Source organism: Amphiura filiformis, chromosome 11, assembly GCF_039555335.1.
Source record: "Amphiura filiformis chromosome 11, Afil_fr2py, whole genome shotgun sequence".
Lineage (NCBI taxonomy): Eukaryota > Metazoa > Echinodermata > Ophiuroidea > Amphilepidida > Amphiuridae > Amphiura > Amphiura filiformis.
The window spans coordinates 3900843-3915251 of NC_092638.1; the positions used below are offsets into that span (position 1 = coordinate 3900843).

The following is a 14409-nucleotide window of genomic DNA, read 5'->3' on the forward strand; positions in this document are numbered from 1 at the left end:
AAGTTGTGACTTTGACATTCATGCAGGTACTATCTAGTACAGAGTACATACATTATGTCATGAAAAGGACATAAATATTTGTTTTAAAACAAATTTAGATTATTTTCAAAAATCTACATAACTGTTTTCTTTTGGGTCACCTGGTACAAAACACTGACTATTGAATTCAAGGGCTTAGCTAGGCAGCCAGCTGTGTAGGGAGTGTTTTACACACCCAGTTTTTGCCCACATGGCCTATACTTTACACACAAATCTTAAATTTACCTACTCAGTTTTTTTAATTTACACACCCAGTTTTTTGAATTTACACACCCAAACCTTCAAATCTTGCCTAAGACCCTGATTGAATTCCAATTTTTAAACACTCTCCACAAATTGGTGCCCCTTAACCCAAAAGGCCCACATCCTGAAACTCAGTTGCTTACCTGTGGAGAAAAACGCACTCAGCATAAAGCACAGAGCTATCGTTGAAATGCTGAACATGAAGAAGAACACAAAGATACACGTTGGATCGCTATTATTGATGACCGCTCCCTTATCTCCAACTGGTACAGAATAGAATAGTGTCATGAGGAATACGGAGATGAAGAGAAATAGCAGATACTTGAGGAACCACGCCACCCAATGAAGCCAGTTGTTAAGGCCCATCATCTTCATAGATTCCTATTCAAAACAGAGACACATAAAAAAGTCCAATCTGAGAAAGGGGCAAGTTGATCAAAGAGATATCATTACATATATCAGAGTCCCAGAGATATATCATGCCACTTAATTTGCTGACAATGTCAAATAAAAAATCCTGAAATGCTTGAAAAAAATCTCAAAAGTGAATTTGTTCTTGCACTTGTCCCATACAGGATAACCAGATCAAAATTTATTGTTGAATTCAAGAAGTTTTCTGAGAAGCAGATATCTCTGCACAGATATGCAATGGGCTATTCCATTTGAATTCATACATTACACCCCCTATGGAACATGATCTTGATCTTCCACGCAGGTAGTGTAGATTTCAAATGGAGTCGCCCATTCATGTAACCCCATTTGCAATTCACACTCCCTGTGTAGAAGATTAAGACCATGTCTTCCATAGGGAGTGTATGGATTTCAACTGGAATAGCCCAATAGTTGCACCAACCTTCAACTTCCTCTCTTTCTCATGCACCACACTGCGTGTGATATTGAGAGCTGTGAACACCAAGCTGACCAAGACAAGAAACGGAAACTGAGTCTGTATCACCACTATCATCAGATCATCGTTGTATGGTGGGTATGGATAGCGTCTCATGTTAACGGTCACGTTATCTGTGGTTAGATTCTGTGACTGGATGAGGGCTTTGTCGACAGCGTGTTGTAAGGAGAGGAATCCCTCTCTCATGTAACCTGTACAGATGGACAAAACAAAGACAGAAATATGTTAGAAGTTGACATTGAACAAACACGCAGGCTTTCGTTGTGTGTTTCAATGAAGCGAAACATTCAGGGACACTGTAGGTAAAAAGGTTTTTTTTTGTGAACTGAGCACAATTGAATACCTAAGAGGAAGAAAAACTCCATCTCCATAATATTCCCAATATTTATGGAAATAAAGGCATAGAGTTGGGCCTTTCTTCCATGGAAACCATGATTTAGTGTACTTGGAAGACTATTTAGAGAGTGGATTTGAGCCCTTCTTTCACAAACATGGAAGACCTGTCTGCTAGCAATAAAATGTTGGGTCGAACTTATTTTTGTAAAATGGTGGAGTTGGGACCTTCTTCCACTTAGGTATTAACTTATTTCATATTAGGTACATTTGTAGCTTAGACTGAAATCCCAAATATATCCGATGTGACAAATGATTGCCAATCACACTGAGAAAAAGAGTCTTCAATCAGTGTGTGTTACCTACAATGACCTACAATGTATGGTTGTGAAACATGGACAACAACATAGTGTTTGGAACAAAACCTCAATATAGCACAGCATGCTATGGAAAGAAATGCTACATCAATCACCATAGATGAAAAAGCAAAGAATGTTGAAACAAAGGGAAAACAAATGTCACAGATATCATTAAAAAGTTCAAAGAGGCATAGTGGAGATAGCTCACATAGCTCACAGAGAGGACAACAGATGGACAAAGAGGTATAACTGAATGGTAAGCAAGAACAGGAATGAGAAGAAGGGAAAGACAAGAACGAAGATGGTGTGATGATATCACATCCTATAGACGAATCCAACGAGCCAAGTGATGGTCAGAATTCAGTCGGCCATTACTGGGTCCCGTCTGCACAAAACTGGTATTGTTACTGCCCAATTGGGTGCATTAAATCCGCTTAAAAATTGATGTTGAATTGTATTGTGTTGTAAACTTTCATCATTCTTTTGTCTATGTGTAACACGGGTGATGGAATGCAGATTAATATCCCCGCCAAGGCCACATCATTTCACATTTTAGGTGGAATCGATCTAAGGGGGGACCCAGCTATGGCTGCCATTGAGGTGTAGGAATGTGTGAATCCAGGGCAAGGACAGCACAGAACAGAAGTAAATGGACGCTACTTGAGGAGTGGATGACACGGCCTGTGAGGTGAGGTGAGGCCAGAAATTCCATTGTGTTGCAATCAAATTTTGTTGATTCAAATCCCTGAGATGCAGTCATGTTGTGGACATAACCATTAACATCCACTGTTTCTCTCTTTTCCAAAGTACTAGCATATTATATACATGTATATGGGGGCCAAAAATTAAGTACCGTACAGTAGATCAAATTACAATCTCAAATTCATACATTGTAGAAATATGTTATTATACTACCTGGATGAATGATTATCTTCACAATCATGCAAGTGTGACTGTCATCTTTTCAAACATTTGTTTTGAGGTGACATACCTGGGCTACCTCCCCATGTGCGGTACTTCTCCCTTGGTCCAGGAAGCTGAAATGCTGGAAAACGCTGGTCTGTTTTCCACTGGCTAACATTACCATCCGCATTCTCAAAGAGGTCGTCAAACGGTATATTCCTTTGTCCCGATTTTAGTCGTATGCTGTAGGTGATATTTGTTGGGAGTCGGTCTAATGAGTTGAATTCATTGTAAAAGGTTATACCACCTAGGATTTCTGAGCTAGCATTGACGGTTTGGTTAGCTATGAATTCAAGCATAATATCTTCTGTATCAAATCCAGGTCCTGCAAAATGAAACATTAAATTATAATAAATAAACACAAGGCATCTACTTGCCAAACTTGTTTAACCCTCTTGATTGCAGACGATAAATTTCATTTTTTTTTTTCAAAAATGTCAAAATTGTTCATTTTCATGATCATACATGGAATCAGCAAGAAAAATGCATCAAAATGAGTACAAACAAGACTAGCATTGGTTTGGTTCTTGAGATAGCTCTTGATATTTTGCAAAAATATTTCTAAACTTTTTATTTTATTGTTAATGCCTATGGCTAGCATGTAGAGCATTAGGGGATCATAGTTTCTTGATTTAAAAGATGAAATTTGGTGGTAGGTGTTTTGAATTGCTTTAATTAATTTAATAATCACACAATTGAGGTATCAAACAGTAGCTAAATTCTCAAATGTCCAAAATTATTATCAAATTTATTGCTTTTTTATAATACATCTATGTATTCACAATAAAAATTCTGATCCCAGGAACTAAAATGTAGGCCTGTATAGCTTTTCACTTAAGTACCGGTAGTGATGTTTCCTATAATAGAGATAGAAAATTGAAAAATGAAGGTTCACGGTGTAGGTAGGCCTGCCAGAAATATGCAATTTTGGAGGCCAAAAAGTGCACCTTGATTTTCCAAAAAATACAAAAATATGCGATTTCAAGCGAAAAATGCAAAATCTATCTTTAAAATTTTTGCGATTTAATTCTTCATTGTGGAACTGGAGAGTCCCTATGCCAGAGTTAAAGCCAACTGCAAGTAAATTGTCGATTTTGTACACATTTCTATATATCTTGAATAAGAAGGGAACACAAGTTATAAAATCTGCCCCTTTTTTTGGTAATTTTTTTTCAATTTTTTTTTTAATGAATTGAACCTTTTGTGAGTGCTACAAAGCACTCTCTTTTATAAAAGCTTCACTGCATTGGATTATTCCATTTAAAATCTACACTTCTCCTGTGGAAGATTTAGCTAAAGTTTTCCACATAGGGAGTATGAGTTTTGAATACAGGGTGGGCCATTAAAAAGTTCACACTTTTTTGATGGCTTATTTCTCAAAAGTGCAAACACATATTGAAATAAGTTGAACATATTTGTAAACCTCTATGTCTGGACTGTCATTGCTGAAAAAGGCATTAACATCCATGGTCTAATTACACAATGGCGGCCATTTGAAGCAAGGGGGTCAAAAAACACTTTGCACACACGTAAGTCAAATGGAGCGGATGATCACGCGATATATGATGGTCGCTGGTTCACACCACAATGGATTAGGAACAAAGGAAGAAAAAAAACAGTACGCATGAAAGTTCTGTCAATATTTCTCTTGTAAATTAACCATATTTAAATAAATATTTCTTTTTCAAACAGAATATGTAGCCTTCCAGTTGAACAGAATATGTAACAGTAGCTTTAAATAATCTGCGCAGTTAACGTTTGTTTGCAGTCGCATTCTAGATAATGTGCATAATTTTATACCCAAGTCTTCATGATGGTTATTGCAATATAACATAAATCTTATATAGAGATATAACAAGATAAATTTCTAAATAGGTGTCAGGAATGTCTCTCCTTCTCTTCGAAATCATTTCTTCATATAGACACATGTAAACCGTAGCAGTGCTTCAATGGAAACGAAGTTATTTGTCTCAAATTGTCATGAAATTAAAAATATTGCACTAGAAAAGTAAGAATACAAGTAAAATCATATTTGACTCTGATAAAATAGTTCTGTTCTTCATTACTGCTTATCATGGTTCCATAAAGTCACGTATTTATGCATGCCACAGTGAAAATGCTTCTGTCTTTAAAGTGTTCTTATCGCCCTTCAACGTGGCCTCCTTGCTCATGAATACAAATCATCGCACGATCGTACATGGTGAACTGCTCTTGAAGTAACCCTGGTGCGTCCGATCCTTGTGAACGCATCTGTAATACGTCTCCTCAGCTCCCGCGAAATTCCTTGGCGGCCTCTCGCATACACAGACGCCTTTGACATCACCCCAAAGCCAGAAGTCCAAAGGTGTCAGATCAGGACTCCTCGGAGGCCACTCCACATGATGTCCAAGGCCGACAACACGATGCGGAAACAACTCCTGCAATCTGTCTCTAACAGCGATAAGACGGTGGGCTGGTGTTCCGTCTTGAAAGAACCACGCCCTGCGGATGGCCCCTGCTTGCTGTCCAAATATTTGGACCAGTTGAGGCTCTAGTTGATCACTGATTATGTCGAGGTAAACGTTTCCATTTATGTTCTGGTCAACGAATATCGGTCCTATCAACCGGTTGTTTCCTGTGACGGCTGCAAGAACACTAACTTTGCGTTTGTCATGTGGAACGTTAAAAGCAAAGTCTCTCGGAGGATTGCCTTTCGGTGCATACATCTGTACGTTTTGAGAAGAGACAGACCCGTCCATTTGAAAGTTTGCCTCACAACAACAACAGCGGTATCAAGAAAGCGGCGTGCTCTGTTAACTAACCAGTTACAAAACTGAAGTCGCCAATTTGGATCTCCTGGTTGCAGTCCATGACGCTTAAGGATAGTTTAAGGGTGCCATTCGATATCATGAGTGATGATTCGTCTGAACGTTGTCCTTGGAATATGGGGACAATTGTTCCGTCGAGTACTCAATCTTGGGTTAGCTTGCAAATCCCTTCTAACATCGGCAATGTGATTGGCTGATCTTCCTGTTCGTGGTCTCCCACTGTTAGATTTGTTCCGATTGAGAACAGTTCCATGTAAGTGAAACTTTTGTTTAATATTATAGATGTGTCGGCGACTAGGAAGTCTGGTATTCGGAAACTGGTTCGCCATGCATTCAGGACAGAGCGCACCTTTCCGGTTCTTGAAATTTCCTCCTCGATGAAAATTGTTCCTCCTTTGTAAACTGCCGCATTTTGAACAGCAAGAATCACCTCAAAGTACTTACACGGGTATCTCTAACATGAATGACAAGAACGCACGCAATAGGCATTTTAAATTTGAAGTTCCCTCCAAAACTAGTGTATTTGTTAATATGTAAATGAGCATGTCCAATCAGCCTTTTGTGTCAATTTCACAGATGAATGATTTTCAAACAGTAAACAACTCATACACGCATGAGTCCGATGACCCCGGCAATGACACTCAAGTAAATGCATATAGAGTTATCAAACTTTTTTAAAACTTGCTTATAATTAAGCCTAAAAACTTAATATGCATGATCATTGTCTATAGTCTTACGTGTGGGCAAAGTGGTTTTTGACTTCTCTGCTTTAAATGGTCGCCATTTTGTAATTAGACCATGGATGTTAATGCCCTTTTCAGCAATGACAGTCCAGGCATAGAGGTTTACAAATATGTTCAACTTATTTCAATATGTGTTTTCATTTCTGAGAAATAAGCCATCGAAAAAGTGTAAACTTTTTAATGGCCCACCCTGTAGAATAGACAATTGGGTAACTTCCATTTGAAATACTCACTCCAGTTGTGGAAGATATACCGTATTGTTTGTAATAAACGCTCCCCTCTAATAAATGCCCCCCCTCCAATTTTTCTGTGAAAATTGACAAAATGCAAACATTTCCATGCCATCCATCGCATATCGTAGGTAAGCTTAAAACTTGCATCAGTCATGTCAGTCACGATCGCTAAATTGAATGGACAAAACCTGTGATGACTCAACTCCCATCCATTTCATTGCCTAATTATGGTAGAATTTCACTAATTACATGCACTTACATGTGTAATTTTGTTGAATTCTAACGAAAATATCATTTTCAGTGGGCGCCGCCATCATGTATAGTCGTAAATCCCTCCTTTTAATAGGAGCACCATCGGGAAATTGAACCCGATTTTCAAGCTTTTTCAATGACAATTCACTTCCAATAAACGCCCCCCTTTTGGAAAAATGCAACGCCCCCGGGGCGTTTATTACAAACAATACGGTAGGTAAAGCCAAATACAGGGGGAGTATGAGTTTCAAAATGATTAACCTTGACCTATTACATTTGAAAAACATACTCCTCCAGTGGAAGATATTAGAAATATCTTCCACAGGGGAATGTGGAAGATATTAGAAATATCTTCCACAGGGGAATGTGGATTTCAACTGGAATAGCCCATTTCTTACCTCCTGGTACTAATCGTGACTTAAAGATATTCCCCTTTAAATTATACACAACCTTCTCCATGATCCTATCAACTAACAGTACATTGGGCGAATAAGCCATCTGCCATTTCGACGGAAGAGAAATAACTGGATTGCGATTACGGGACAGATTTCCAGGCAGGTCCTGAATGGAGTATCCATCGTACAGAGTTGGCTCTGTATACTTGATGTAGTCCACTTTGGTACGTATAGCAATTAAGATCACCGATATCAGCACTGGTAAACCAATTTCAAATATTGTTGATATAACTTTTCGCTTCTGTAGGGTGTAATTCTTCCATAGAAGCAATACAAATTGGTTGGCTCGTCTTCCCATTGTGATTATGTTCTCGATTGGTGACTGTATACGCACTACAAATTATCGAACCAGAGTATCTGTATAAAATAGAAAAATAAAAATAAAAATAAACTCCTAAAATAAAATACTGCATAACCACACCACGGTTGTTTGATGTGGTCATTTATTCATTTTTCTAACAAAAAAACGTTATGTTCAATTCCAGATCTGGACAATACCAACAGCGCTATCACACTAAATACACATATTTTGAAGCTATTTGTCAGATAGATTTTTGTTTCTATATTAAATTATTCATTTTTTTCTGCTATTTTGTGGTAATTTTTATTCTAAAGACTGTGTATTTGTGTGCAAATTGAGGGTGCTATTGACATATCTCAAATTTAAATTAGCCAAATAATGACTTATTCCGTACATTTCATGATAAAAAGTTTTTTGAAAATTTCCTTGACATTTGTTAGTATTTTTTCTGATGTTCTAATAGCGCCATCATTGTTCAACTTTAAAACTTTAAAATTTCAACTTTAAAATGTCACAAGTTTACATTACGGCACACCAAATAACACTGACACACACAAGAACTGAAGAGTCCAAGTACGGGACTGTACCTCAGTCATTTTGTGATGATGGGCTATTCCAGAAATCCATACATGTACATACCGTATGGAAGAGTAGACATGCCCTTATACTCTTCCACACAGGAAGTGTGAATTTCAAATGGGGTTACCTCAATGAGTGACTCCAATTTGAAATATCAAGCTAAAAAGCAAAAGTAAACTTGATGACATTTTATCTGGAAAAACAGGTTTTATGAAAACCCCATCACTCAGATCATTCCAAAGATAGGATTTGCAGCATCTAATATTTCACTTGAGATGGCTGAGAAATGAACAATTTATTCCTCAGCAGTGATTGATCTTGGGACTATCACTTCTTGTTTACTAACCCTAACACCTATAAATACCACGATGAAAATCACTGCGCATGCGTGAATCCCAGGGTCTGCGATGAATGATGCAATCACTCCAAGTCACTTGGAGCGCAAAGTGACTTCTTTGTTCATCTTCTCTCCGATAGCAAAAAGCAGGGTTGTGTGCATGGTTAGATAAGGCCCTTCACACTTGATTATTAGTTTCCTGTTAAAGATTTTGAAAAAGGGACGAGGTGACTTTCAGTTATTAATTAGGCCTGTTATCGACTGTCGAAAGTGTCGATAGTCGGAAAATTCACAGACTTCCGACATGTTGGAACACTCAATGGTAGTCTCGATACACAAACGATGTACCGTCTCACAACATCAAAAGCCACTAGCCGCTGATAGCTTAAGCATTTGAAATATAAATAGCACAAGACCAAAACAAACTAGGAGTAGGAAACTGCCATTCATGCAAGAAAGCAACTTTTTGTACGGAAAATTACTAGGCCACACCCCCGGCATAGAAAGTTTAGTCACTCGTGCACCCATCCAGGGGCCAACTTGTGACACCCAACATGATTAAGTTTGTTGACCTTAAGTTCACAGTTCAACAAAAATTATACGACATACCCCCTCAACCAGGAGCATAGAATTCACAAATTATGTGACATGCAAAAGAAGTCATCACAGTGATGTGAATAATGCCGTAATAAATGGACAAGCACATGTATGTTATATTATGTCAGTGACATGGGGACCTTCCAACCAATTACAGCTTTGAAACATCATGACATATTGTGCAGATCATGTGGAGGTAGAGCAGTAATGCCACACACACGATCTTTGTAGAGCATTTGTTTTGATGAATTGGGTAAGCCTAAGCTTAATTGGAGGTTGGTGATCAATGGGCAAGTTAAGATATTTCCCACGCTGTCAGGTTGTTGACTGTCGATACATGTCGATTGTCGGAAGTATTTTCTTCCAACATGGAGATACACAAAATCTCTATCGATAACAGGCCTATTATTAATTATTAATTATCTATTATTTTCTTCATTTAGTTTGAACAGTTACAAGTAACCTTCAACTCATTTTGACAAGAGAGCTCGAGGGCATTTAATTATTTCACAACAATATTTGAGTTTATAAATAAGTGAAGGTGGAGTTGTACTCATTGTTTATTCATCATTATTGTTGATATTATTAAAGTCAGAAAATGGCAAATAGAAGTAGTTGAAACTCATTTTATTTTTAATGGAGAAAATCAGAAACAAAAACAAAATAATTAATTATTTTGTGATTTTCAATTTTGGACGCGGGCGGTAAACAGGAAACTAATAATCAAGTGCGAAGGGCCTAACATTTATTTTTCAATCAATCAATTTTATTTTATCCATTCATCAAGCAACAAGCAACAATATTCATCAAGCTACAATAAACAATGAATTGTACAATTATGAAAATTCTAAATATAAATATATACACAGTGTAGGCCTACATTGAAAAAGGTAAATATCAATGAAAAACTTACATGGGCAAGATGATGGATGAGGACACTGCTAAACGCAGAGCGTGAGGTGCAGTGCCCTCGACCTAAAGTTACAACTGGAAACAAAGAACTACAAATAATAATAAATTATACAAGGTAAAAATTCAGAGTGGTACAAACTTCATGCACTCAGCATAATAATGTACAAAATAGTGAAAAGCAAAAAGTTAAAGCCAAAATGCTGCTCAATGGAAATGTAGAAATAGTGGGCCTATAATAGGCCCTATACTGAAGCCTATGTTAAACCCAAACACCCATAAATACCACAAAATACCACGATGAAAACCACTGCGCATGTGTGAATCCCAGGGTCTGCGATGACGCAATCACCCTAAGTGTTATGCTCACAGAATTGCTGGCTGGGGCAGTGTAACCCGGGTAGCTACCGGTCCGTGATTGTGTGTTTGGCATGCGAGGGGTCCAAGGTTCGTAACCTGGGGTGCCATGCCAAGCAAGGCATTAGCCAGAAGGGTGTCTTTAGGGTTTCCAAAATGGTCAAAAATACCTTCTACAAAATCAGGGTGTCCTCGTCCTATTCACTCCATTAGAAAAATCAGAATTTTAGGGTGTCCAAATTGAAAACAGGGTGTCCAAATGACACCTAGACACCCCTCTGGCTCATGCCTTGATGCCAAGTGACTTCTTTGTTCATCTTCTCTCCTTTTTCATTTCTTCTTTAACTTCCGATAGCAAAAAGCAGGTATGGGTGTTAGGGCTAAGTTGGTCAACGCTCTTACCATTGAGCCATCAATGTTGATGGCGTAAATGTTCACCAGTAAACAAGGCAAAATACTGCCAAATTATGTGACCCCCTGAAGGCAAAATAAACAAGAAAAGATGGATAGAGCTTCCGTCTAGAGATCGGAAGGTCGTGGTTTCGACATAGATTCCCATGCCGGCAGGCCCGCACATTCCCTTTTTTTTTTTTCAAGTTGGGTTGTGTGCTGGTTGGGATTCGTGTTTATTTGCTATCTTGTTTAATTGTAACACTTTGGGTTGGTAAACTGTTCTTTCTTTCTTATTTTTTTGTAGCGAGCAGTTGTTCCCCATTTGTGTTTATTTGTTGTTGTGCAGGATGCGTAGCCCAATTAGCTACTTATATATGGGCTCAATCAATATAAATATAGGCTCAATCGATCCCATTATCAGTAGCGTAACTTTGGTTTTTGGTGCCCGCGGGCATTAATAGCTGGGTGCCCCACTGATTGAAAAAAAAATGAAGTGCTTGCGCGAAGCGCAATTTTCGAAGCACATGAAGAGTGCGAGCCTTACGGCGTGGGGTCCAGGGCCCCTGGTGGGGGTCCCAGAAGCTCTCGTGTTTTTCAAAACAGAAACAGCATTTTCAATGGCAAATTAATACGCAAGTTTGGTAGATTTTGATGTTATTGCAAACGAAAATAAGACAATTTAATGATTTTTTAATGATAATACATACCGTATAACTAAGGGTACTGATGATGAAGACCCTTTCATGGCTGGATTCAGATGTTTTACCGACCAAGGATGGTCGGCGTCACCATGAACTTTCCTCTGCCAAAGACTTATTGTCTCACACAGCGAAGGCGAAGGCCTATGGCCTTAAATACATGACTGAGACCATGATTCTATTATATTTGTTACAAACTTACTAAAATGACATACGTTTCGGGATTTTTATGAGGGGGGGACCCATGAGTACGGATTTGGTTCTAGGGGCACCCGACCCGTTACAGAATACAGATTTAGTTCTAGCGGCACCTGAATAAGTCTGATTTCATCAGTTTCTGGAATGCATCAGTATGAGAATTTCGTAATCAAACTATGAAAAAGGTACGTCATTCGATCTTTTTTTTTCTTTCTTTTTTTTCCCCTGTGCTTGGAACTGGTGGAGGGAGAAAAAACAATACACAAAGAACCACCAGTTCCCAACGATCATGAACAATTACATAAATTTATATTTACAATCACATTAATTTTTATACTTTTAATATTATAATCAATACTTTTTAAAGCAACAGGTGCAGAGAGAGACAACAGAGACAAAGACCGAGGACAAAGACAACATTCATGATGGTATTCTTGAATACATGCACTACTATCGTATAAATGGGCACATAAAAAACATGGAACATGGACTGGTGAATAATACAGTCAACATTATGCAGGCTGATTACATGAATATGTGTAGCTTGAAAAATAAATGGGAGTAGTAAATTCAGGAAAAACAAAAGTAAAACAGCAAAATGAATTTATACTAAATTGATATTCACTCTCCAGAGATGTCAAATGAAAAAAATTTAAAGTGTTTTCCCAATTTACCATTTTTTTCTGCAATTTTATATTCAGTTTTAAACTTAGTTTTGACCAAATTTAAAAAGGCTTGAAAATTTGGAATAATTTGTTGAAACTTACACCTGTCTGTAAACATTAAAACTTGAGACAGAGAATACAAAAGTTCAAGCATGTGTAATGCTTTGTACTAGTGGTATCGGTCCCAAACATTTTTTCAAAAATTAGAAAAAATAAAATTTTCACATCATTCGGCGGGATTCGATATTTTTTAGCCTTATTGACATGACCGTTGCACTCACATGGAATTGGTGTCCCTGCTGCAGCTTTGGCAGACTTGAGAAATGGGTAAGTGCAATAGACGGAACAACCCCGAGAAAATCCCAGCTCTGTTTATCATTCATGTGCATATACTGTGCACATACAGTAGCTCGAGATACTCTAGCTAAAATACAGGTTTACATTTACTATCTTACATTATCTTGCTGTATTTCAGCTAGAGCTCCAAACGACAAGCTTCCGGGTTTTTTGGAGAACAATACTGTTACGTAAGATGAAGAAGAAACCCGCCTCGAGCCCGCCCTACTCATTATTTCATTGTACTTATTGCAATTTGCCTCCACACATTACGTAATCAACACAAAGCTTTTGTGAGGATTAGTGAGTGGATAAGAAATTGACAGTGGAGGATACTGAAGGACACGCCGATTGTTAGTTGTCAATCATGAATTGCCATAACGTATTAATATTTTACTGCATGGCATTCCGCAAACACCAAGACAAATTATGCCGTATTTTTCCAAAGATCATCTCATATGAAGTAAGCTGAATGCGATCTGTACTTTTGTAACATTCCGATCGCTTTTGATCACCTATTATCGGTGAATTTGCTTGAAAACACATGAGTTCATGTTGTGTAAACATAATTAGCATAGACACAAATGAAATTACGATGCAATACAATGCAATTTGAATGCGCAGCAGATCTATATAGAAATAACTTTGCCCGGTTTTATGCAGAATTAGACCCTGTCTGACATACAGGGCATGTACAATCATGCAATGTATCATGTATATGACTGCCGAATTCAACAACTTTTGAACCATGATAGTACATTTCTATCTCACATTTCATTTAGCCCAAGTTACAGCTCAAGTCAGTGAGTAAATGTATACTTTACCACAAATACTAACTTCGTGACTCGGAATCAAGACCATTTACACCTGTTTTGATGCATAATTTCACTCCTTTCTCCTACTTCCAATTCATTTTCCTTGTACCGAAAGCTTTCGTTCTCGATCGGATCAGCTGTATAGTCTCGCTCCCAACATCTGCACGTATACGCCTCTATGTGGACACTTGCAGTTCTGTCAAGCAGCAATGACAACGGCGATCTGTGCTATTGTGTACCGTACATATTTTCTTTAAACGAGATACACATGAAAAATATTCCTCGCGAAAAAATAAGTTGATTACTCAGGGTCATATGACACGGGATTTAAATCATGTGAGCTACAAAGTTATGTAAATCTATCTCTTTCTTCCATGTGTAAAGGCAATGATTGTTACGTGATCTGAGATCACATCCCCTTATATAAATTAAAATTAAAATTAAAATTAAAATTAAAATTAAAATTAAAATTAAAATTAAAATATAGGCCCTAATTATAATTATAATTATAATTATCATTATCATTTATCATTTAATATCATTATAGTTATAATTATAATTGATATAATAATTAGAATTATAATTATAATTATTATAGGCCTATAAAGAAGGAACACGAAATTATAATTATAATCATAATAATTATAATTATATTTATTTTAGTTATAATAATTATTTAGGCCCTAATTATAATTATAATTTATTTTTTAGATAATTGCTAGGCTAAGCCTGTGACCATGATTATAATAATTATAATTTATATAAGGAGGATGTGCAATCTGATGTGACATCCAAGTGAAGGAAAAACGACATTAGTCTCTGATGTGACATCCAGGTGAAGGAAAAACGACATATATAGTCTCTGATGTGACATCCAGGTGAAGGAAAAA

General features: G+C 37.3%; 1 protein-coding gene across 1 annotated transcript in view; it reads right to left on the reverse strand.

Moving 5' to 3' along the window:
- LOC140164237 (phospholipid-transporting ATPase ABCA3-like) overlaps window positions 1–13651 on the reverse strand; it is a 34541-nt gene extending 20890 nt beyond the window's left edge. The window contains exons 1-5 of the mRNA XM_072187496.1: window positions 13542–13651; window positions 7278–7691; window positions 2873–3169; window positions 1136–1380; window positions 426–663 (exon numbers count right to left, since the gene is read on the reverse strand). Of these exons, the coding sequence (XP_072043597.1) occupies window positions 426–663; window positions 1136–1380; window positions 2873–3169; window positions 7278–7632 (1135 nt within the window). The 5' untranslated portion in view covers window positions 7633–7691; window positions 13542–13651. The remainder of the gene's footprint in view (window positions 1–425; window positions 664–1135; window positions 1381–2872; window positions 3170–7277; window positions 7692–13541) is intronic.
- Window positions 13652–14409: the final 758 nt, after the last annotated feature.